This window comes from Chlorocebus sabaeus, chromosome 8 (genome assembly GCF_047675955.1).
Source record: "Chlorocebus sabaeus isolate Y175 chromosome 8, mChlSab1.0.hap1, whole genome shotgun sequence".
Classification (NCBI taxonomy): domain Eukaryota; kingdom Metazoa; phylum Chordata; class Mammalia; order Primates; family Cercopithecidae; genus Chlorocebus; species Chlorocebus sabaeus.
Genome location: NC_132911.1, coordinates 135,719,689 through 135,747,144, shown reverse-complemented (window position 1 = coordinate 135,747,144; position 27,456 = coordinate 135,719,689). Strand labels below are relative to the sequence as shown.

General features: G+C 34.5%; 1 protein-coding gene across 7 annotated transcripts in view; it reads right to left on the bottom strand.

Annotated features, from left to right (window-relative positions):
- EFR3A (EFR3 homolog A) overlaps positions 1-27,456 on the bottom strand; it is a 102,929-nt gene that overhangs the window by 28,000 nt on the left and 47,473 nt on the right. For all 7 annotated transcript variants that reach the window (XM_008001556.3, XM_008001554.3, XM_008001555.3 and 4 more), the window contains exons 7-16: positions 25,312-25,449; positions 21,569-21,647; positions 18,146-18,281; positions 15,952-16,119; positions 10,626-10,740; positions 9,663-9,714; positions 7,172-7,344; positions 6,773-6,848; positions 1,580-1,741; positions 791-922 (exon numbers count right to left, since the gene is read on the bottom strand). In XM_008001556.3, coding sequence (XP_007999747.1) covers positions 791-922; positions 1,580-1,741; positions 6,773-6,848; positions 7,172-7,344; positions 9,663-9,714; positions 10,626-10,740; positions 15,952-16,119; positions 18,146-18,281; positions 21,569-21,647; positions 25,312-25,449 — 1,231 coding nt within the window. The remainder of the gene's footprint in view (positions 1-790; positions 923-1,579; positions 1,742-6,772; positions 6,849-7,171; positions 7,345-9,662; positions 9,715-10,625; positions 10,741-15,951; positions 16,120-18,145; positions 18,282-21,568; positions 21,648-25,311; positions 25,450-27,456) is intronic.

The window sequence follows — 27,456 nt, the reverse complement described above, 5'->3', positions numbered from 1 at the left end:
TCCACCTGCCGCACTACCTTTTGCAGCCTGTGTACAAGGTCTCCAGGCACTTGTGTGGTCTAGCTCCTCCAATGAACTGTGAGCAAAGAGGTACTCTGCTTTTGTAATACTTAATTCTCTAGTGGTGGGCATCAATTATTCACTCAAATATCTGATTAATGAATGGATGAGTTTTGTTTCTTAGAGTACACTAAAAGCCTACATTTTAGTAAGGACTAAACGATGTGCTTCCAATTTTAGAAAAATAAAGTTCTCTCTTACAGATGTCTTTAAAAGTAGACTTTTTCTGCTAGGTAAGTTGGGGCCACTGTAATGTTTATTAAGTTATGCAAATAACGATGTAAGAGTTACTGCTAAAGAAAACTAAATATATTTGAAAGACATAGGACAATTCTCTGAGATGCACATTAATTATTCAACTTTTGAGATCTGCCTCAAGTAGTTTAGAATAAACAACAAAAGAGTGTAATTTAAGAAAATTTAGATACTAAGATTCATAAGGGTTCAAAGGAAAAAAGTCACAGAATAAATTACATAAGGTATTCTAGAAGAAAACCATATATTGCATTCAATCACTACATTAAACTATTGTAATATAACAACATTCATCTAAGAAAATATAAAAACAGTAGTTACAGTTTTAGCTGTAGTTTCAGTTTACTGGCTGTATATTTTTATAGAATTATCTTAATTTGATACATAATCACCAAAGTTAAAAATAATCATCATTGGAATAAAATTAGCAATTTTGTACAAAATTCAAGTTTAAGGACTTTTCTAAATACATTACCTTGCTAACATGCTGGCAAAATGCAGGGACAGCTATCATCTGACTTACAAAGTTGAGGTATGCTGCAACCAGTGCCATGATTCCACAACGATGGAACATTGGCAAATTATCCTCATTGATAATTGCACTGTCCTTTAATAAGGAACAAACACATCAGAGAGATCAAGTTCTTACGCTCCACCAGCATTTTCTCTGATTACACTGGAAAACTGCAGGTAGTTTGGAAAGCTAACAAAAATGCCACTTTATCAGAAGTTATTTTCTAAAACAATTCTGAAAGGAAAATAAATGTTCATTTACAAGAGAGTTAAATTTTTCAACTTAAACTCTCTTCCCTAGGAAAGCCTTCCCTGTTCTCTCTCTCTCTCTCTCTCTCTCTCACACACACACACACACACACATGCGCGCTCACATATAGCCATTGCATACTGTCCTTCTATTACATAACACTTATGCAGCTCTAATTAAACAACTGCACGTGTGTCATTCTTATTTAATGACTATCCCCCCAGGTTAGGAAGTGTGGGTACAGGGGTACAGGGACTGTGTCTGTCTTCTTCATCACAGTATATCCCTATGGCCTTGAAGGATATTTAGCACACAAGTTGATGCTTATGTAACATATGTAAAAGGAATAAATGAAGAATGTGATCATAGTCTTGAGTATTTTAGATTTACAACTAGATAACTCCCTTTTAAAATTCATGTCCTTGGATAAAGGCAATACTTCAAAGATGGTGTCTGCTTTATAAAAAATGTATTCTGCAGTGAATGGTTATGAAAGCATACCTGTAAAGCAATGGCCAATCGAATGAGATCAATAACTACTTCTTCATTAGCTAGTTCAATAGTTATAAGAGCAAGAGAAGTATAAAGTAGTTCATAGTTTTTCTGAACGTTGTCTTCCTCTTTACAACCCAAATATATGTGCCGATATAGCTGTTGCCCATTCTGAGGATAAAAGACAGAGGAAAAAGGTAATTTTGCTTAAAATGTAAAAAAGGCAGATTTCACATGCATACACTTTGACAGTGTAGCTATGTTATTATATAGCTTAACATGGAAATGAAATTTAAATTGATGATCAGATGGTCGAATTCCAATTATTAATATCAGTCAACATGCTAATATATAACTACAAGCTAATGTTAAAATTGAAGACAAACCTTAAATAAAAACAATCAGTAAAAAATAGTTCCTGTGCTACTGATGAAAATGTTTTTTAATAGTAATTTGAAAAAACAAAAGCAAATTATGGATTGACTTGAGAAAAAAAGTGAAATGGATGGCAGAATCCTGAGAGATACTTTGGCAATACAGCCTCAGCAATGATAAAGAATATTGTGCTGAGAGGAAATGTACTCAGGCTCTCTTGACTGGGGAACAAGCCCTGTACTGTGGGTTAGCCGTATAGAGAAGAGCATCTGCAGGTTCTGTTACATTTTGGCATGGAGTCTCTGAAGGCAAGTCTAAAGCCTATTAACAGGGAAGAGGTTACAGAAACTCCCCAGGTATTGCATAGAGGCTTCCCCTAAACTAGACTGATCTAAGTAAAGATAATTACAATAAAGATTTATTATTTATTAATATAATAAAAGATTATTAAAGCCTTTCCTTTCTAAAGCATTCCTGGATATAGGTGCAACATCATTTCCAGTCATAGTGGCGACATTAACTCAATTAGCTCTCAACCCTAACTGTCCACTGGAATCACTGGACAACTGGAATGACCACCATGCTCTTGCCCTCCCCACTTCTCACTACTGTCCACCCTCCTCCAATATCATGTAACTGGTCAGTGGCAGAGTATCAGTATTTTTCAAGTATAAAGCTACCCATGTGGTTATAATGTGCAGGCAGGGTTAAGAACACTCATTTTTCCCATGTGGAGAGACTTCAGGCTTAATATTCCAAGTCTGTTTCTCAGAAGGTTCTTTGGATCATTTTAGGAAAAGAAACTGGGCAAGAGCAGCACAGACTCTTCTGAAGCCAGCCTGCCTGTAACAAGTATGCATTCTGCTCTGTTCTCTATTTAATATGCACTAAGGTCCCATCTCAGTAAGGTGGCCTGTAGTTCTCCAGCTGTGACAATGACTGACTGGTTAAGTCTGCATAAATCTGTGGTACAGTGTTAGTAAGCCATTTTTGGCTACAGATATAAAGCTACCCTCCAGATTCCTTTATTTCTGAAGTTGTTATTTTGGTTTCCACCTTTCTGAATCCAGAGTTTGTCTCTCTCATTCTTTCTCTCTCTCAAACACATACGGTTTCTATACTTGGGTGGGGAAAAGAAAACTTTATGTATTGGGTCCTCTCAAAACCTAAGAATATTCTTGAATTCTATGGTTCTAAACATCACTAACAAATATTAAAGTGGTGCATACATATGTGAGAATTTAGACTTCAGGTTCCTTAAGTAATAAGTTTGTTTTTAAAAATTACCTACTACATACCATATTAGATGAAATAAAAAATTTGTAATATGTAATGTAAAAATACAAATAGGTATAATGACTTTACAAATTGTATGGCATTATCCAGTGAATCTGAAAAATACATAACCTATTACTCAGCAATTCCTCTCCTACAGGCCTTGGAGAAATGGGAGTTATAATACACAGCATAACACATGTACGAGCATGTTCACAGGAGCACAGTTCATAACACTCACTAACTGGAAACAATTCAAATGTGTGCCAACAAATGAAAACTTGTGGTATATTCATATCATGGAATACTATTAAAGCCACACACGGATGAATTTTACCAAAATAGAGCTGAATAAAAAAAACTAAAAAGAATACACCATGTATGGTTCCTTTCACCCAAATAACAAAAACTGGCAAAACTAAACAATATAGTTCAAGGACATAATGTATATTAGGTTATCAAACTGTAAAAAAAAAACTCGAAGGAGTCAATTTCCATCAAAGTCAGAGCAATGATAGTGATTACTTGTAGGAGAGAGGATGGAGTTATGAAGAAGACAGAACATGTGGGATGTTTTTGTTTATACTGTTGTTCACCTTAAAACAATTAAAGTAATAATTTCCGTATATTTTATATTTCATAATAAAAAGTACTCTTTTCTACATAACTCCTAGATTTGGTGAAACATTAACAAGAGCCCTTTCACATGGTGAGAAACTATATACTATATACTGAGTTGCAGACTCAGTGGTGGCTGCTGTTTTCTCTGGAAGAATACACTTCATTAGGAAATTACAGGTGAAGTGATACCTCCCAATGTATAAGGGATTCCAGCCCTGGAACCATTTTTCAAACAGACTCCGTATATAAGATGTCCCTAAAACATTCAGATGGAGTCGTTTTAGGCTGGGTAGTAATCTCAGACACAGTTGCCTGAACAAACAATGTTAACACAGAAAATATACTGTCTATGCTAAACTAAGATTCTCTTAACTAAAGGCCATTCCATTATCCTGTGGCTACAGAACCCATTTTTTTTTCTTTAGTTCTCTGCAGAAACTTCTCTCAGTTGCTAGTTTTCATATGGAAATCAAACAACATTTTTACTGATAAAACAAATTGGAAGGTAAATGAAAAATGGTGTCAAATTATAAAAATAAAATTTTGACAAAGGAAAAAAAGTGTTTTCAAATTTCATTATATCAGTAATGATTAAAAATTTCTCAGTATGGAATCAGCCTGTGTCCATCAACAGATGAATGGATAAAGAAAATGTAGTGTGTGTATATATATATATACACACACACATACACACACACACACAATGAAATACTATTCAGCCTTATACTCGAAGAAAATCCTTTCATTTGTGACAACATGGATGAACCTGGAGGACGTTATGCTAAGTCAAACAAGTCAGTCCCAAGAAATACTGCATAATCTCACTTGTATATGGAATCTAAAAAAGTTGAACCCACAGAAGTAGAGAATGGTGGTTAGCAAGAGCGGGGGCCTGAGAGCAAGGAGGAGGGTAATGGAGAGATTATTGATCAAAGGTTACAAGGTTTCAGACAGATAGAAGGAGTTAAGTTTTGAGATCTGTTGCACAGCAGGGTGAGTATAGTCAATAACAGTGTATTGTATATTTGAAAATAACTGAGAGTAAATTTCAAATATGTCACCATAAAAAAAGATAGGTAAGCAAGAAAATGGATATGTTAATTAGCTGGATTTAAACTTTCCACATTGTATACATATAATCAAGACACCACATTGTATCCCATAAATGTATATTTATAATTTGTCAATAAAAAATATTTTAAAGGCCGGGCGCGGTGGCTCAAGCCTGTAATCCCAGCACTTTGGGAGGCCGAGACGGGCGGATCACGAGGTCAGAAGATCGAGACCATCCTGGCTAACACGGTGAAACCCCGTCTCTACTAAAACTACAAAAAAACTAGCCGGGCGAGGTGGCGGCGCCTGTAGTCCCAGCTACTCGGGAGGCTGAGGCAGGAGAATGGCGGGAACCCGGGAGGCGGAGCTTGCAGTGAGCTGAGATCCGGCCACTGCACTCCAGCCTGGGCGACAGAGCAAGACTCTGTCTCAAAAAAAAAAAAAAAAAAAAATTTTAAAAAATTGTTTGAAGTTCCTCAGTTATGCAGAATAACTTCTTTCATTAGTTAGGTGATATAAAGAAATAAAAACTAAAAATTGAGAAGAATTAATGTATCTGTCCTACTTTAACCAGTTTTTGATATACAGTATAGCCTCACTTAAATTTTTTTTTTTTTTTTGAGACAGAGTCTCGCTCTGTCACCCAGTCTGGAGTACAGTGGCGCAATCTCGGCTCACTGCAAGTTCCACCTCCAGGATTCACGCCATTCTCCTGCCTCAGCCTCCAGAGCAGCTGGGACTACAGGCGCCCGCCACCACGCCCGGCTTTTTTTTTTTTTTTCTGTATTTTTAGTAGAGACGAAGTTTCACTGTGTTAGCCAGGATGGTCCCAATCTCCTGACCTCATGATCCACCCACCTCGGCCTCCCAAAGTGCTGGGATTACAGGTGTGAGCCACCATGCCTGGCCAACCTCACTTAAATATTTTATTCAGTGAATCACATTAATTTAGGAACGGTGATATTTTGTAAATTATTTTTTAAATGAAGTTTTAAAAAGGAGTTAACTTGAAACACAGCAATCAATAGTATAGGTACAGATAGTAACACTAAAGATGGTGTCAGGGAGAAAGCATGGGCTAGTAAAGAGGCAAAAAAGAACATGGATTACAGGTCTCTGCACCTAGCTTCCTATGGGGCTGTCTCCTGTTCCTCATACCTCTAAAAACAGGCTCCCTTAGCTGGCAATACTGTGTTGTTATAAGGGCAGCTGGCAGTGTCATGGTTATCATATCTCTCAATGTTGACTAAGTGTCTGGCAAATATTAGGTGCCCAAGCTTTGGACGAATAATAACTGCAAAGAAAGTTTACTCAATATGCAAATAACCATAAATATCATAATTTTCTAAATTCAGCCATTTGCCAGTAGACCTACAGAATTTAAATTATCATCATGAAAATCCAGCAAAAACCACTATTAGGGGCAGAGATCCTGCCCAACTCATCTTTATATCCCAAATAGTGTAGAAAACAATGCCTAATAGACAATAAAAACTCACCACAGTTAATTTATTCAATGGTAACAGGTATTTTCAGAAACTTGAAGCTGTCTACAAAAGAGCTGCTAAAAGAGGAATCAGTATCTATGTTTTTCAGTGGGAGAGGATTGCCAGGACAAGAATTATAGGAAGACGTTTTACTCAGAGAAGAAATTAAGAACTACTACAGCAGCCCAACAATACAATGTTCAAATACAGGCTGGAGGAGACACCACCAGGAATGTTATACTTGAGGGAGGTTGAAGATGGCATCTTGAGGTCTTTCAATTTCAAAATTCTATGGCTTCATTTCAAGGTCACAGATCAATACAAAACCACCTAACAATTCAAATGGCTGTAATTTACACTACGCATTTTTTTTTTTTAGAAGATGTCTTACCTTTTTCATGAAACTTGTGTCTTGTCTACAAATTTTTTCTCTTTTTATCTTTAGGTCAGCTACATCCGGTATTATTCTAGAGACAATCAATATATCATTTTTAATGAATAGCACATTTATTTACAATATCACATCTTATATGGAAAATTGTATTTACACTTAAGAGTTTGATAAGCCTGTATGTAATACTACTGAATTGCTTCTGAAGAGTACATATGTGCTCTCCAAAAATTTGCTATCTTAAAATATATTGATTAAATTATCTCAATGCCAATTAAATAAAATTCTGGATTAATAAAACCTGAACATGCTAGATTTTTAAAAATCACAATACTTAAATACACTAATTTAGCAATTTAAAAACATTATCATTAGATCCATTTCAAAATGGCATATTACCTGATCCCTCGAAGCTTTGCCCTATTGTCATGGCGATCCATGAGATTATGCATTACTTCCAAGACCAACTGTCTCAGTTCATAGTCTTCCATGAGAGATGGTGATAACAAAGGATCCAGGAAAGACCCTGGCAGTGCAGTAACAATCGTCTTTGCTTTGTATCCAGAGGTCACCTGATTATCGGGAAGAAAACAAACAATTTTGTCAGGAGTCCTTTTTTTTGTAAAATTCTCATATTGTTTTATAAGAACCATAAACTTAGGAAAGAAAATATGGACAGAAGCCTGCAGAGAAGACATAAAGGAAATGTGCAAAGTAATGAAGGATTTTGGCTGGGCGTGGTGGCTCACGCTTGTAATCCCAGCACTTTGGGAGGCCGAGGAGGGTGGATCATGAGATCAGGAGATGGAGACCATCCTGGCTAACACGGTGAAACTCTGTCTCTACTAAAAAATACAAAAAAAAAAATTAGCCAGGCATGGTGGTGGGCGCCTGTAGTACCAGCTACTTGGGAGGCTGAGGCAGGAGCATGGCGTGAACCTGGGAGGCGGAGCTTGCAGTGAGCCGAGATCGCGCCAACTTACTCCAGCCGGGGCGACAGAGCGAGACTCCGTCTCAAAAAAAAAAAAAAAAAAAAAAGTAATGTACGATTTTGCTGAATTTACAAAAACATCATTCATAATGAGAATAAAGTTAATAACAGCATACGTTTACCATGTGTTAGGCATGATTCTAAGCACTGCATATGTATTAACTGTCCTCACCATATCCCTGTAAGGTAGACCCTAGCGAATCTCATTCATAAGGAGAAACTGAGGCTCAGAGAAGTTAAGGTTAGTACGAAAGAGATATAAGGAGCTTAGGTGACAAACAGTAAAAGAAAGACCTGCAAATTTTAAATTTAAGTTTGTAAATTATTCTCTCATTTTCAATTAGGCAGTTGGTTAATGGGAATACATTTTCATTTTGGGAAGTTGTACTTAGTTACCTGATTGACTTTTTTTTTTTTTTTTTGAGATGGAGTCTCGCTCTGTCACCCAGGCTAGAGTGCAGTGGTGTGGGGTCTCTGCTCACTGCAAGCTCTACCTTCCGGGTTCATGCCATTCTCCCGCCTCGGCCTCCCGAGTAGCTGGGACTACAGGTGCCTGCCACCACGCCAGGCTCATTTTTTTATTTTTAGTAGAGACGGGGTTTCACCGTGTTAGCCAGGATGGTCTCGATCTCCTGACCTCGTGATCCACCCGCCTCGGCCTCCCAAAGTGCTGGGATTACAGGCGTGAGCCACTGTGCCCAGCTGCTATTAAACATTTTAAGCATACCACATAGATATTTATTCAGTTGACTATATGGTATAATCAGGATGGGAGGCAAAATAATTTACTTAGCAAATTTGTCTAATATAAATAAAGGCTTAGGATCAAATTAAATTGCAGGTGGGAGATCTCAACATATTTACATGATTATAAACATATATGGAATACTTAACATTTACATTCGGGCATTTATTATAGGATGGAAGTAGTTTTATAAGTCAGCTGGGAAACCAGTGGGACACCTGTCTACCCATCCGGGAAAATCATACCACATATAAACATAAACTTCAGATTAAAGTTCTAAATATAGAGAGCTAAAATTTTAAAACTGCTATAAGAAAATACAAACAAAAGCGTTTACATCATCAGAGGAGGAATGGAGTTCTTATATAAGATACAAATGAAAAAGTACAAAACATATAGAACAAACTGATAAATCTGGCTATATTAGAATTCAAAACTTCTATATGATAAGGGCCATAAACAGAATTAAAAAGAATTAAAAATAAAACCATATGAGGTATTTCTGCACTTAGGTATGAGACAGTCCGTTTAAAAAATGAGATCATGTATAGTAAACACTTCTAGGATAAATCTAAAAGATACTGATTTCGAAAGGATACATATGTGCTAGCAATGGTTGAATCAAATGTGAGTACAACTGCTAGAAAATAATCAGACGACCTTTCATTCTGGGTATACTTTTCCTTTTCAGCTATTGATAGCCACTTCAAATTTTAAATGGCAAATATTCATTTTAATGAATTATTTTCCCAATCAGAAGCAATTATTTGGTCAGTATGAGAAAGAATTAGCATAATATGTTGAAAGAACTTTGGATTTCAAATCTGAGTTCTGTTTTTCAGCCCAGCGACTTTGGTGGACCTCATCAACTCCTTCTGCTCACAGTCTCTGAGCCCAGGTATCTCATCTATAAGACGGCAATAGTTTCTGTCCTCTGTATGTTTCATCATTATGAAGATCAAACACAATGACAGAAGAAGTGAGAAATAAATATATTTTTTATAGGATAATCTTTAAAATGAAGAACATAATAAAATACTAACCATAAACAGTAACTTACTTAAGAAAAGAAAGGTTGTAACATGAAGCTATTCAATTAATGCTTACAGTAATTTAAGGTTAAGTGTGTCCTTTATTTATCTTAAATGCCTTACCATAAGCAAAGATCTCAGCAACATTATCTGAATCCTCCTGGTTCCTAAATCCCTAAAATATACAAAAAGCTGGAATTATTATACTAATTAGCATTTATATTACTTCATTTACTCCAATTACTGATTTTAAAATTCTATTCTTATTGGCTAAATAGATTTTATAACAGTTTTAAGTCACGGCTCACTTTACATACCAAAGTAAAATTCATGTGAATTAAAACTATTATCTTTAAAAATATCAAACTAAAAAATCTGCTATTGGCTCTCAAAACAGTCCTATGCGTGTGATGATAAGAAAATTTAATCATATAAACAGACAACTAAACAACCCAAATTAAAAGACATTTTACATTGGAGAAAATAATTACTACAAACATAGCTGATGAGTGTAATCTCTCTTTAACAAATATGAATAAACAGGTAAGAATAATTTTAAAAAATAACAAATTAATGGTCAAAGAAATGTAAGTCGAACAAGATACTATTACTTTCTTATTAAATTAAAAAAAAAAACATTCACAAACAAAAACTTTAGCATGTTATAAAACCAAATAAAATGTATAAAATAAGGGGGTCAGAGCACATAATCTTTAAAATCACTTTCAGTTCTAAAATTCTAGGAATAAGCCACTATTTCTGATATACTGACATTAATTTTTAAAATTTATACAGGAAACTTGAAGCTTAACCATGAAGGTGTATGCACACACACACACAATGTCCAGGCCAAACAATTTCTAAAGATGGAAAAATCTGAGAATTTATAAGCTGAAAATGACTCTAAAGGCCTAAAAATGTTAATTCAATTGCTTAGCAATCTACTGTCATAATACTACTAACTGTTTTCCATAGGAATTTTATTACTAATGATTTTTAAAAACACAAAACTTAAACATTTTCTAGATTTCATTAGGATAAAATGTAATTCAAGATTAAGTTCAAATTTACAGTCTGAGAACATACCCTAGTTGACTGATATCCAAAGTATGGGTAGATGTTCCAAAAACAGGTACTTTCCCCATAATGAACATCATGATTTCTGACCTCTGATAATCTGGTAGGTTACTTCCAAAAAATCCTATGAAAGTATTAAGATAAATTTAAGAAACTGAAAAAGTCTACTTTTCCATATAATACAAAATTATTTTTAGCCAAAGTTTTCAACATGTGGCAAAATAATCACTGACAAGTCTGTATGCTACATGTAACATTAAAGAATATTACAATTTCATTTGCACAAAATCATTTAGTTAGGTACAATATAAACTGTGTATAATGGACTGATAGATAAAATGATAAATTTATCAAAGTCTTTTTTATATAACAGTGACAAACCAGCACTGACTTGAGTTGACTGGAGTTTTAGAAAAAGGAAAAATATTGCCCGGGTGTGATGGCTCACACTTGTAATCCCAATACTTTGGGAGGCTGAGGTGGGTGGATCACCTGAGGTCGGGAGTTCGAGACCAGCCTGACCAACACGGTGAAACCCCATCTCTACTAAAAACACAAAATTAGGCAGGTGTGGTGGCACATGCCTGTAATCTCAGCTACTCAGGAGGTTGAGGCAGGAGAATTGCTTGAAACTGGGATGTGGAGGTTGTGGTGAGCCAAGATCGCATCACTGCACTCCAGCCTCCTGGGCAACAAGAGCGAAACTCTGCCTCAAAAAAAAAAAAAAAAAAAAAAAAGACAGGAAAAATATTTTGGTAGTATTTCTGATGAAACTCTAGTTCACACATTGTGACCCAAAATTTTTGTTCCAGTAATCAGGCCACACATTGGTAAAGAAGTCAATAATTAGTCACTACTCTGGTTTTCCAGGATTGCTCAAATATCTGAATGTCATTATAATAAGCCAAATTTATAGTTTACAAACCCTGTGAATTAATTCAACATACATAATTCAACTGATGTAAAAAATAAGTAAATAACTTACTTGTCATTTTTCTTATGCAGTCTAGTTTCTGAGAATATTTTAAATTTATCTGCTGTAGCTTTTGATACTTCCTGGTCACAAAAGATTTATAACCTTTAATTATTTACTCACACTTTAAAAGTTTCTTATTTCTTTGAAAGACTGGAACAGACTATCAAATCATGGCTGTTATGTTCCTTTCTTAAAACTCAATGTCGTCATTACAGAAACTTTCTGCATCTTTAATATTTTTTTTTTTTTTTTTTTTTTTTTGAGACGGAGTCTCGCTCTGTCCCCCAGGCTAGAGTGCAGTGGCCGGATCTCAGCTCACTGCAAGCTCCGCCTCCCGGGTTCCCGCCATCCATCTTTAATATTTTTTAAGAATAAGCTGACTTTTCAATGTAACTGTTCAGCTTCTATTACTGGAGTTAATGATCTGTTTATACAAATTCGAATTGTTCTATTCATCATTTTGATTGGACCTAGGGGTAAAAGTCATTTCCCACAACCACGTACATTAGCAGTCAAAAATCTCATAACCTTAACATGACTCCATCTCCATAAAGTATATTACTGTAGTTAACACTTATAGAATACATATTTATGAAATAAGAAATTATTTTGTACTTGGATCCTCAAAATAACCTTATGAGTCTAGGTTCTCTTATTTGTCTCAGTTTCCTCTTGTGGAAATGAGGATTAGAGAAGTTAAGAACTTTTACCAAAAAAATTACACAGCTAACATTAGGGCCTGAGATAAAGGTTATTTATTTCCAAAGCCTACGCTATTATTATTATTCTATAATTCTTCCATACAACTAGATACATTCCTAGTCTTGCAGAAAACTGGACACTGAACCTTCTGTTTCAAACAAGTTACTTATTACCACAAGGACATAAAGTACCCTGCAGTTCTCTTTACCACAGCACCTAACTACAGTAAAAGTTTGGAGTTAACAAGCACTATCATACTTCCCTGTATTCAACAACATTTGTATCTCTGATTCAAGGTCATTTTTCATGCTTTTCAAATGTGTGGAATAGTATTCTCTAATTCAGTGGTTCCCAAGCTTTGCTGCACATTAGAATTACCTCGGGGAGCTTTTAACATGCTGATGCATAGGCTACATACCAAAGTAATTAAGTCAGAATATCTGGGGGTTTCAGAAGTCCAAGCATCAGTGCTTTTCTAAGATCCTGAGGTAATTTCAATGTGCAACAAAGTTAAGAACCACTGTCCTAAGGAAAAACTCTTATTTTTGTCTCCCAAGCATACGGTCAACTGAGTCCACTATATCTGATGTTAATTAGACACAAGACTATTAAAGACCTAAAAATAGCAACAGTAGGAAAGAAATGCAACTAATGTATGCTTTAGAATTGCTTTATTTTTTTAACTTAAAATTGGGTAGGAGTCTTCAATATGACTAGCTCTAAGGACAGAGAGTCACCAAAAGCATCTCATTCTCTATACCTACTGTTTGTATTTGAACTACTCAACAGAAATGAGTCCAGAAGAAAAGAACACAGCAGGTAGCTATGTTCTTCACTATTTTAAAAGAAAGAGGAGTTGGCGAACAGGCTGATAACTTGGAAGTGCAAAAGCTACAGCAGCCCTGTTTCATGGCCCACCGACAGGAATAACCACATGATCTGACAACTGCCAGAATACTGAGAAATTAAAAAGGAAACTATTAAAGAAACCAGATTTTTGTTAAAGTTTGATTTTAAAAGAGAAATCTTACTGTGCCACACTGCATTTCTTTCCTCTCTTTTTAAAATTCTTACATGTTATTCTGAATGTGTTGTATCACAGAAATATGGCTTGAGTCTTCTGTATATACGCTTTATAATAAAACACTTAAGAAACAATACATTAAATATTCTAGAGTGAAACAGTAACACTGAATTAATTAGAAGTCATTAAAGCAATTTAAATCGATTCTGTGAAATCAAGATTAGCTGATTCAACATCCTCAAATATCACAAAAAATCTATAAATAACCCAAATAAATGTAAAAGTCACCACAGAAGCGAGGTTCACTATACATTAATACTAATTGTTTTAAGCAATAACTAGAATGTCTATGCTTTATTATGACTCCATGGTAATGCTGGAGTTTATTACATTTTGTCTTTTCAGTCAGTCTCAAAATCTTAAGTGCCTACTCTGTGTTAGTGTGTTGAATGAGACACTCCTGGGTATTTTCCTGAATGAGCACAATTTCTAGACATGTGATGAGATGGCAACTAGATGAAACAGAGGTACCACTCCAAGCAGATCAACAAATGCCTCCACAACGTGAGAGCCCTATGTATCATGAGGCCCTAGTACAAGAAATGGTGTACGCATATGTCCAATAAATAAATAGGTGGTGTCAGTGGAGATGCACAATCCATGTATGCATATCCATAAAACTTTAAAAACAAGATGACCAAGAGAAAGTCTGTATTAAGTATCCCAAAGGATTATTATAAGTAAGTAGCCCACAAGTGAAAAACTTACCCAGATAAAAGGCATAAGCCTAGTTTCAGAAGAAATTTATATACGACTCTACTATTAATTGAAACTATTATTAGGTTAGAAATTAGGTACTAAACCCCAGGAATACAATTGTGAAATTATCATAGCAAAAAGGGGGTTATATTAAAATATGATCTGGCTATCCTGAAGAAAATACTGAAAGAAAAAGGTTAAAGTAGAAAAATAGCTTGCTTGCTTGAATTGGTATTTATACACAGTCAGATTATTTCATTTCCAGAAATGTAAATTCTCATGGCTGTTTTCTTAAAGAAGCTCTTCACTCTTTGTACTTTGACCATCGTCAGGACAAAAACAAAAAAGAAAATTTAAAAAAGAAAGAAAAGCATATGATATTAAAGTCCAAGATATTAGCATCCAGATATTAGTCTCTAATACTATTACCCACTAAAAGCAACCACAGCTCCTTTGGAGAAATGACTAATTCCAGGGCTGGGGCAGAAAGTATAGAATTCATCTGGAACAGCTTACCCAAGTAAGGCAGTGTTTAAAAAAAAAAAAAAAAAGGTTCAGGGGGGTTGGGGGATGTCTTGAAGGAGCTCCCATGAGCCAAATCAGGGACAATCTGAGCATCAAAATGATTAACTATAGTAATGAATTATAAACCATGAAAATACAAATCCATTGAGTTCATACCAATAAACAAATACATGCATTCTGACATACATAGAAAGGTAGAAAAGGGGGCTCCTGCTTACAATAGAACATTGAGAGGCAACTGATAGTTTTGGAAGGAGTGCTAGAGTTTAAAAACCATCATTTTGCAGCCATCATGGTAAAGACTAATTCAGACAAGAATTATGAACGAATGCTAAATCTAACCTTAAGTCTGGATGAAAAGCAGAATATCCCCATGGTCGGAAAGTGCCTTTTCAGAGGTTGCTTATTATTTACAATGGAAAAAACTAAAACCATACAGTGGAGGAATATAATAATGCCTTAAGTGATCAAAATTAATTTAACGAAAAAGGAGCAAGTTACAGTGTGTACCTCTGGATGTGCTAATCTGAGAAGAACATATAACGTACGTAGTATTCCAGCTAGGAATATTTAACTTGAATTTAATCACAAGGAAACACCATTACAAAACCAAATGAAGAACTTTCTATTTTTATAAAAGTGGGGGGGGACTTTACTCTTAAGAAATGTCCATGTCATAATGGAAATGTTCCTGACTAATGGACTTAAATAAATATTACAACTAAATGCAATATATGATCCTAGACTGAATCTTGGACTCAAGGAAAAAAGTCAATATAGTACATTATTGGGTCAACTGATAAAACTGAAATAGGAAGAGTTGATTCAAGTACTGGATCAATGTTAAATTTAGTGATATTGACAATTTAACTCTGGTTATATTAAAAAATACATTTATTTTTTGGAAAAATACACCAAAGTATGTAGTAGTAATAGGCCACGATGTATGCAACTTCCAGTATCTCATGGTTTAGAAAAAAATACGCATGTGTATGTGTGTATTCCCACATATACATACATACACAAAGAGACACACATAGGGAGAGAAAGAAACAGAGAGGGAGAGAGAGAAGGGAGGAAGAGATGCAGGAAAGACAGAGTAAAAGCAAATGAAGAAGTAAATGCCATAAAATGTTAACAGTAGATGAATTCGTGTCCTGCAGATTTAATGGAACAACATAGTGTTCTTTGTTCCATTGTCATGCTTGCTTATTTTCAAAAATAAAGTGTTCAGAAGTTTAAGCTATCATTCATCTTTGACAAATGTACTATAATAGTCCAGGACTTTATGTGAGAGCTTTGTCTATCACTGTTTTATATGACAGTTTTGAAAAGTGAAATGTACTCACCTATTGTTTGGATGATAGCATTCTGCACAATCTTCTCATCATTGTCTTTGGAACTGGTGTTTAAGTTGACACTGCCTACAGATCCCCCCTGTAAATCATTTGCTTCGAATTCAACACTGAGACGCAGATGTTTCAAAAGGGTGTTGAAGACTTCCAGCACTGTTGGACCTATAAAGGATCACTTATGTGAGAAGATACATGTTTCTACTATTGCATATTTGAAGTCAATTATCTTATTTCTTCACAGATTGTTTTTGTAATTTTCTAGTCAAAAATCCATAGTAATTTATTAACTATTTCATTTTTTTAAAAAAGAGTAAATGAGAAATAATTAAGAAAGCCCCCTCATTTTACCAACAAACACTGGGCATTTATGAGCAACTCACTGTTTGAATCTCTGGTTCCACCCTTAAAAAATGTGTATGTGCATACAAGAATTACCAAAAACTTTCTACCTATTTAATCTTATCTGTTCACAATAATGTGTACTAGGACAATATTTAACTTAACCGCTGGGTAAGAATCCACGAAATTATATAATATAGCTCACAGAAGCATCAAATATTTATTTTGTATCTTTTGAGACTGAGGAAGGGAGAATATGCCTCAATTATGAGACAGAAACTACCTAATTTATTAGATTCAGGTTAACTGCATTTGTTCTCTTGCTTTTTGTTCTATAAATTCTCTGCATGTGTTTCTATCACTGCTTCTGTCCACTTTATTTTAATGAGTGGGTTTCATTTCTGCCTTTTACTCTTGATTCAAGCTTCCTCAGGACAGGTAGCCATGTTTAAATGCCTCTTCAAATGTATAGAGCCTAGCACACGGTACCTAACACACAGTAGACATTAATCAATGTGATGATTCAATGTATCATCTATGTTTTATTTCATATTTCCAATTAAATAACTTTCCAATTAAATAACCTGTTTTATCTCTCTAAGTTACAAGATAAAATAGAAAATTCATATCCAAGATGCCCACCTTTATTTGACAATAAAAGAACAAAAGAATACAGTTGGTCCTCCATATCTGCGCTTCTGGATTCACAGATTCAACCAACTATGGGCTGAAAATATTCGGGAAAAAAAAAACCCACGATAAAAAAATAAATAAATAAAAAAGCAATACAGTGTAACAACTATTCACATAGCATTTACACTGCAGCAGGTATTGTAAGTAATCTAAAGATGATGTGAAGTATATGGGAGGGTGCGCCTAGGTTATATGCAAACACTACACCATTTTATACACAGAACTTGAGTACCCGCAGAGTTAGGCATTCTCAGGGGACCTTAAACCAATCCCCTGCAGATACCAAGGGATGACTATATCATTACATAATATAGTTCCACTTTGTGTTTCAAGCAAAGAAACCCTAACCAGATTCTCCTTCAAACTTCTGTATTTCTAATATGCACTATTCCATTTTTGTAGTTACATGTAGGTATAGTATCATAAGTTTTGAACTACCCCTTCTTCTCATTAACCCATTATCAAATCCTGTCAACCTGACATTGTTATTCCTGCTGCTTCCATGCAAGGGCAAGTTCTTTCCCTCATGGATACAATGACACTAACTCGTTATTTCTAATGTGCCCTACATTTTGCTGCCAGAAAAATTATCCTATAGCACATTTCTCATGAAGATTAAATCTTTAAGGACTATTAATCAGCTAAAGGAATATGTCCACAATTTGGCTACGACTTAAATTTTAAAGCCACTTCTCTGATTTCTAAACTAATACCATACATTCTACCCAAAAAGGACCACATAAAATTTTGCTCATGCTAATCCATTTTCCCTCCCTTCTATAAACCCTGGCTTTTTTTGTGATATGTGATCAAAGCTTGCCACATATTACAGTATTAGGTGGAGCTGTCAAATCACAAGTACACTATCAGTTTCTTGTCTCTGCATTCTCCCAATGTTCAGTATATAGTGAATACTCAAAAACCTTGAGTATCCTTGAAGAAGGAAAGGGAGGAGGAATTGATGTGGAGGAAAATACTTAACTGTGCACTAAAGAAGCCTGAAAATAATTGCACAAACCCAAATTTCAAAAAGAAAAAATTATTGTACATCTAAAAACATATAGAAATATTCTTAAAGAGTTCTTCATACACTGCTATAATTACTGAAAGAACACTTTGAACCAGATTAATGCACATTTTATTTACTGGCACTCACCTATGGAACCTTTAGCAGCAATGGCAACAGCCTCTAACAGAACCTGAATGATACCTGCCCGAACCCGAGGAGCATCTTTTTTACGAGCATCAAGGTGTCCTAGAATCTCCTGGATCACATGGTGAGAATACTGAGCCTGAAGGAGACAAAACAGTACAAAGATGTATAAACAAGTACATGTACCTTGGCAGAATTCCTAAGACTGAAAAAAACCACCTGACACATAAATGTCCAATTAGTGACTGGTGGTAATGTTATGAGACAATAAATAGCCACAATACAAAGTCATTCTTTTGAAGAATAAACACAGATGCTGGAAAATATTTATGACATTCTGGGTGAAAAAAAGCATACTGCATAATACTATGTTTAATAAAATTCAATCTAGTTTTTAAAAAGTAAATTAGAATTATATATAAAAAGATTAACACTGGCAACCTCTGAGAAAGTGATTTATGAGAAATTTTTATTATCTTTATATTCTCTGTAATTTCACAAAGTACATTTATACACTTTTATGATTTGATAATAGTACAAAATTTTGTAAAAAACATAAATTATGACATTCACAGTATTTTTCCCATACCCAAACTAGATAAATACTATTTAACATGGACACCTAACAATCTAAACAGTCAAAACACTCACCTAATCAAGAGCTAGTGTCAAAATGAAAATATTATCGATGTGTACCTGACAAAATTTAAATCAAGGAGATATCAAAAGATGTACAATTAACAAAGGCAATTTTATCACACATAAATAAATCTGATCAACTGTAGTAAATGATGTTGGGGCCTAAAACAGAAAAAGGATAGCCAAAAAAATGTTTATTTTTAATTCCAGTGAATAGATTTTTTTGTTTTTGAAGAGTAGCAAAGTTTTGTTTTTTTAAAACCTACACTTACACACATGAGTAAGGATCAGTCTACTATCAAGCACAAGCTATAAAAAGCGCCTGTGGCTCTCAATCTCCCTGTCTGTATTTGCCTTCAGAAAGGTCCCCCCACTCTGTTTTCAGGCTGGTTACTTTCTTTCCTTTGGAATGTGTGGTTTGATAAGAAGCAGAAGTGCCCTATGCATAATGGCTACTCTGCTCAAAAGCAAAAAATTTCCCTCCTTCTCTATCAAGTAACAGATTTCATCTCTAGGTATTTCTCAATTTTTGTCATAATACACATCTACTTTTACTTTTAAAACCACCCAAGGTAAAAACTAAGTTTGTGTTTTCATCTTTACTTTTTTTCATTTAAAGCTATGTTAAAATAGATGAATGTTAGGCAGGAAGACACACACAAAACCTGAAACTGAACTTCTTGTCCAGGAAGCTGCACGCTTCTGATGTGTGAACCTTGTGCAGTTATTAGTCTGCCTTTACAGGTAAGAGTAGCCATTTGATTTATTGTCCAAATGAGGACACTGCAGAGAGTGAAGGAGGTATTGTCAATAATTATAAAGTATGACTACACTAAGCAAACCAGGGCATGTGTTCATTCTACTTACAAAGAACAACTCAAGAACGATATCATGTATTAAACAAAAGAATATGGAGTGAAAGGAAGGAAAGTGCGAAGATGTTATACAGTATGTTGAAGTCACGAGTACTGAGGTTTCATTTACCTATGGTAAAATTTGCCCTTACACTGAAGTTTAAAGCAATGCTAACAGATGAATTGCTTTAAGACACAACGTAATACAGTGGTGGTTAAGTACATAAGCCCTGGAGTCAAACTCGCCCAAGTTCAAATTCTGACTCTATCATTTAATAGCTAAATAACTCTCAGATTAAGAGAGCATTATTTAATCTCCCTGTAACTCAGTTTCTCTCATCTATAATATTTAAACAATAACAATTATTCATAGGATTCCTGGGGCAATTAAATAAGTTAATTTATATAAAGCACCCAAATTGTGTCTACTGTATGATAAAATGCTTAATATGTATTAGTTATTATTACTACTTTTCAATTGGTGACTCCTGAGCACCATATATGACTCCTGAGCACCATATATGACTATAACATTGAACATAACAACAATGACGACAAAAGAGTATTTCATTCAGAAGTGACCAGAAGCAGGCACTCTTCTAAGTACTTTATATGTATTATATACGCAAATAGTTCTAGAAGGTAGATTCACCTCAATTACTCCATGCCCTTCAGAGTATAAATAAGGCACGTTTTAGTAATTTGTCTAAGGTCATGAAGAAACTATTAAGAAAGAGCCTAAAAGTGAATTCTCTCTGATCTCAGAGTACAACTCTTAATCACATCTTGTTACCCTCAAGAAATAAATTTAGCATAAAAGATAGGCTTTAAGTAAAATATTTTCCCTTTACCACAAATGCCTTACTATATTTGAAACTATGTCTACGTAAACCCTTAAGGATATAAATCCTAGTCAAGACTAGCTAGTTTGTTTTATGGAGAGAGGGTGAAATATTACCTAAGAGTGATACCTACACCAAGTTTATGGTAAATGGCAATTAAAACAATCAAAGCTATCCAAAGTTTTAATTGTACAATGGTAATAAACAGAAATTTCTATTCTAGTATATACTACCATTTCCAGAAATATTACACATGTTTTCCCAAATTGCCAAACCCTGTCATAACACAGTAGTAAAATACTAGACTATAGCTATCCCTTGATATACTTGGGGATAGGTTCCAGCCCCACCCCACACCAAAATCTGCACATACTCAAATCCTGCAGTTGGCCCTGTGAGGAAAAAAATCAGCTCCCATATACGTGGAGTTTTGAATCCAACAAATAATAGATTTTCGATCTGCATTTTGTTGGGGAAAAAAACCTATACTGTAAGTGAACCTGCACAGTTGAAACTCATGTCATTCAAGGGTCAGCTATATATAAGACTTTCTGATATCCAGATAAAGCGACAAGAAAGGAAAGTCCCTTAGTCTAAACTCCACAAGAAGGTAAGCATCTGGAAAGGTGAGTGCACACTGAGGCCAGCAGCAGTCCCAGGCACATCTACAGCTCTCCAGTGCTCAAAGCTACTCATTTAAATGGTTGTATACATAGGAGACTAGATATAAAGCTTAGGGGCCATCCAGGAAAGGTAGGCTATGAGATCAGATATCCCTGTGACAATTCAGAACCCCTAAAAGACAACACCCTCAATGAATCAGGGGATAGCAGGAGACTGTCAAGAAGCTTGTCTGTGTTGGCCTTGGCTCTGAGAGGAACTATGACAGAATGACTTAGTTATCCTTATTAGATCTATCTTTTCATCTTAGCAAATAAGAAAATAAGTAGTAAATGAAAATGTATGAGAAAAAAGAGCTAAATTAAGAGGAATGATTTATATCCTACAGCTTTCCACATCTGTTTGATAATGTGCTTATCTATACAGAACCAAAATTACTTATATATAGTAAATAGTTAATCAAACCTTACCTGAATGGAATACATTATAATTTTAAAGCAGTGAACTGCAAATTCATTGGGATCCCACAGTTTGTGATGATCTAAATGCCTGCAAATAACAAAAATTACTTTAAAATTCTCTATTTTATTATACTTTCTTCCTCTAGAAACCTCAACAATAGGAAAAGCTTAATAGTGAGAATACTACCGAAAAGAAAAGATTTCAATTTAATTCTTAATTAATGAACTTCATGAAATATATGTTGCAATTAAAGCTATTTCTAAAGCAATGCTGTGGACCAGAAATAGTTTCATGAACATTTAATCAACAAATATTTATTGATTCACTGGTTTTTTTAATGTTGTGATTTATTAATTTACTTCTCTCAAGGGGTAATTTTAACTAACAAGTAAATCTGAATGAAAGAGGGTGAATGAAGGAAAAATATAAGGCTGGAAAACACCAGGGGAACAGCCTTAAATTATATTCACAGATTGCCAGATCTACTTCTCACTACTATATCAAAATTAAATTTTAAAAATTGTCCCTCCGCATCAAAACCAGCTTTATTATAGCTATCATTTGTTGAAAATATACTTTATGCTAGGCATATATTATCAACCTTAATGGTTAATCTAGACCATGGGTTCAGGAATAAAATGATCAGAATTTGAATTCTGACTTCATTTTCTACCTATATGTCTTTGTCCATGAGCGAGTTACTTGACTCCTCTAAGGATCAGTTCTCTAACCTGGAAAATGGGGATAACAACATCCATTTCATAGGGTAAAAAGATTAAGTAAGATAAAGTTTATAAGGTTAGCAGAGTCACAGAGCGCAGCAGCACTTGATAAGTGGTAGCTTCTATTTTAATATATAAATAAGCCACTTAATGCATGCATTCAAATCTTTTCAAAGGTGAAAAAATTGGAGCTCAGAGAGGTTGAATGAGTTTTTCAAGTTCATACAACTAATAAACAGCACATCCTGATATGACCTATATTAACATCTGTGCTGCTTCTTCTAACTTTCATTTCCTTGAAAGTAATAATTACTTTTTGGGTCATTAAAAATGGAAATGGCACAAAACAAAAGACCTGAAATCCCTCTTGAATCATCATGGTTATTAAGGTCTACTATGTGTTATACTATGCTCTAGGCTCTAGACAGTCGAAGAAGCATTTGAACATGGCTACCTGTTCTGAAGAAGCCTGAATGAAGAGTAGAAGGCAGAAATGAAACCCACTAATTAAAATAAAGTGGACAGAAGCAGTGATACAAACACATTCAGAAAATTTATAGAACAAAATGCAGAAAACAAATGTACAGTTAACCTGAATCTGATAAACTGGGTAGTTTCTGTCTTATAATTGAGTCAAATTCTTCCATCTTCACTCTCAGAAGATATAAAATAAATCTTTAACGCTAATATGACCTGTATTATCATGATCTTTCGGACTCTTACCCAATAGTCAAGTTAAATATTGTCCACTACAATATTTATCTGCTAAGAGGCAGAAAAACAAACTTTATTTACCACTTCAAGCATGTTACCAATTACTTAGAATTCGCAAATTTACTTGTCAAGAATTTTATTACAGTAACCTGCTAACACACTGGTCCTGGCTCAAATTTGTCCTATATAGCCCTATCTGATTAACTTTCTCAAAGGGACATTTCAGCCACTTTATACTTTGAGCTAAGGTCTCCACTGATTATCTATAAACTTAAATATAAAATTTTAAGATCTCTACAGTACAGCCTAAACATTTTCCCTCTTATGTCACTGTAACCCCTAAACTACATCCAACACTCCAGTCAACATTATCAGTGTCTTGTACTTACTATTGATTAAAAAGATATTCAAAATTTCTTTTAAATCCTTTATTTTCTTTACTCAATCAAATAATAATTGAAATTAAAAATCTACTTCAATGTCAAACAAAAGCATTCTTTACAAATAAAATACAATTTCCAGAGCAGTTTTTGATAACTACCTTCATTTACATTAAAAGATACTGGCCCTGGCAGGGTGCTGTGGCTCATGCCTGTAATCCCGGCACATGGGAGGCAAAGGCAGGCGGATCACCTGAGGTTGGGAGTTTGAGACCAGCCTCAACAACATGGTGAAACCCCATCTCTACTAAAAATACAAAATTAGCCAGGCATGCTGTTGCGCGCCTATAATCCCAGCTACTCGGGAGGCTGACGCAGGAGAATCGCTGGAACCCAGGAGGCGGAGGTTGTGGTGAGCCGAGATCATGCCATTGCACTCCAGCCTGGGAAACAAGAGCGAACCCTGTCTCAAAAAAAAAAAAAAAAAAAAAAAAAGACACTGGCCCTAAATTCTCAAATTAGACATGATTTATTTGTTTTGAACTACTAGACCACTTTTTGTCCTTTTCTCATAATCCATATATTATTTTATAAATATTATACACGTCAATCACCCATCAAATTTGTTATTCATGCATATATTCCCAAAATATCTGGCACCTCGTTTGCAGAGGGCATTTAATATTTAATTAACTAAATGGCTAATGTGTAATCACATGTTTACTTAAGATTAATTTAATCAACTAATACATGATCAGAAATTTTAAGTTCTATGTAGAAAAGAACATAACTCAGTTCATGTTATTCAACTCAAGTACAGCTTATTTAGTAAATTCTTTCTTCCAAGCTGGCTCTCTAGATTTTTAAGGTCTTATAGATTAGTTCTAAGAGTATTAAGATAAAAAAATGGAATTCTGATGTTAAGTCAGCATGTCTAGCTGGATATTAAAAAAATACACTTGCCCTTGGTACATTTGGCATAATTCTGATTAATTTTTAGTAGCATTTCCATAAGTTTACAGAACATTTAAACAGTGGATCTCAATATTTTGGAGGTGGGAGGAAACACAGATCCCTTTGAAAATCTAATGATTCTCTAATTTTTAATATAATTTTATGATTTATAGATTCTTGTAACTAAGGTTCAACTTTGAACACTAGGCTACGAACATCCATCTGTCCTAAAGAACTCTGGATGTTACATTAGGAATACCGTATATGTTCTATAAAGCCACTATTACAGTCAGAAGGAGAAAAGGACAAGGTGAATTTTAACAAAAGAAAGACTAGCAGAAACGTCTAGAAATTACATAGAATATTTTATAGTAGATCTATCATCTGGTGACTGAGTTAGAAACACAACGGCTTGACAAGGCTTGAGAGATCATGTCTATGTGGAGAAACTCAAAGCTCATTAACGTATTTTGCCGGGAGGAGAGCATGAAAGTACCAACGAGATATTTAATATTCTTGCTCTGATTAATCACTATGTAAAAGATGAATTTACTCAGGGATGTGAATGTGATCTAAGGCAGCCCAGCCATGGCAAAAAGACAGTCAATAAATAGAAGCCAGTGACCAGGAAAAACTGACCATGAAAGTTAGTAGAAGAAGATACATCATACTTAGACACTTTGTTTAAATATTTCACTGCACATATGCATTTCAAGGTCTGTAAGTAGACACTCAAGTTAAACAATGCCCATGATATTAAACATATTATTACACTTCATACTTAAAGGGAAAAAGCTAATTAAATAATTGAACCACTGTTCAAACATATCATGCATGACTCAGTCCTGTACTACTTCTACAATGTTACACTGGTTCCATTAATAACTCACTCATGCAAGTAAAAAAGTAGTTGTCCTCTATAAATAAGTTAACACAGAATTAACACAGCAAAGTCACAAATAACCAGGAAAAACTACTTACGCAAAAACTGGTCTAACAGCATTATTCATATTCCCAAAAGTTGCTCGACCCAGCAGTTCTCTGAAACAGTTTTCAGCCAGCACAGCAGGATTCTCTTCTTTGTCAGTTGCAGAAGGAGAAGAAGGAGGGCCTATGCGACTAAAAAAGAATGAGAAATAAAGAAAATCACAAGAATTTTAACATTAGTTCTAATAAATAATACACTTTACTTTTTAGAAATGTTAAAATGGCATTTTCTTTTTATCTTCCAGCAAATATAAAGCTTAATTCTAATTTCATGAATTTAACACCACCAAAATGAATCACACACTCTTTCAAACTGAAGAAATAAACTTGGCTGTGCAAATTATTTCTAACAGAACGTCTCTAATACTCAGCAGCTTGCTATTCACTTTCATTCAAGTTTTCCATATTTATAGCAAAATCTTAGTAAGAACACAGGGCCCAGAGACCGTCTTTAGGTATCCTTAATTTAACTGTAAATGGGCAAAAATAAAGTGAAAAACTATGACATAGCCTGTAAATAAAAAATAAAATTTAAAAGCTAATTAGAATATCTGTATACATAGCTGTCTTCAGCAGACAATATTCTATTCACATCCTGAAACATTATTTTAGGCTAATGAATTTATGAATAATAATTCTAAAAATGTATATGTGGCACTGGGATTATATCACAAAAAAACATAAGAATTGACAACTAATGAGCTGTTTCTTGTATTTTACTTATGCTAATCCTAGACCTCAAGAGCCATAATTACGGAAAATGGGTTCCCAACTAGCTAGTGAACCTTTAAATAGTAAATATTTGAGATAAGGAAACTTTCACCTCAGCTACAGTGCCAAGAATAGGAAAATACAGATAGTGCTAAAGTACATCAACTTTCACACTTTAGGAAAGGTTCCCAAAGCTGGAGACAGTCACATCTAAGGAATTAAGCATGAATCCTTTCTGTAATTACTGTAAATTAACATCAATGTTTAAGTGTTACCATACAGTTATCAACTACCTATCATTTCTAGACTACTTTTATGTTGCTACTACACATATAATCACTAAAATCATAAATAAAATGTAAATTTAGAACTACAGATTGGATCACTTTTAAATTTGATTCAAATTTTTCTCCTCAAACTGCAAGAACCAGGAAAGTCAGGATAATAAGCCACTGGAGAATACTGCTTCTGAAATATTTATTAATATATTATTTATATTAAATGTTAAAAATATTATATTTTACTACTCGTTTATTAACTCATTATCTCTGTGTATGGTAACAAAAATGTGGGGGATAAGCATGCTTCTAGTATTTGAAAAAGTGGAATAAAGTACAGAATTCTAACTGCAAGTGAATGTTGTAGAGGAAAAAGAAAAAAAGAGCATAAATCCCAAAACAATATTCAATTTCAAAATATCTTAGGACAAATCAAATATGAACAGTGTCTAACCATTTTTTTGAAAATATAAAATACAGTGTAGGTAGCTATTATTATCATTATCATTATTATTTTTGTTAGTTCTAACTCCCTGTGCAAAAGTATGCTGGATCTTTTAGATTAACAAAAGTAAAGTTATAATTTCTGTTTCTCACATTTGTAACTTTAAGTAGTATTCATTAAAATGGCAATTTGAATATTCAATAACTAGTGGCAAATAAACTGTAAACTTATTCTAAAAGAAAGGCTTAAGTGTATGAATAATATTCTATAGTCTACTATAAGCCTAATGTGATCACCGCAGACTAAAAATTTTTTCAGAAAGGTACATATTTTTAAACTCATTTAACTTTATGAGACTACTTTTTACACAGTACTAAAGACAAAACATTCTTTTTTTTTTTTTTTTTTTTTTTTTGAGACGGAGTCTCGCTCTGTCGCCCAGGCTGGAGTGCAGTGGCCGGATCTCAGCTCACTGCAAGCTCCTCCTCCTGGGTTCACGCCATTCTCCTGCCTCAGCCTCCCGAGTAGCTGGGACTACAGGCGCCCACCACCTCGCCCGGCTAGTTTTTTGTATTTTTTTTTTAGTAGAGATGGGGTTTCACCGTGTTAGCCAGGATGGTCTCGATCTCCTGACCTCGTGATCCGCCCGTCTCGGCCTCCCAAGACAAAACATTCTTATCCTAGCAAACACACATACATATACAT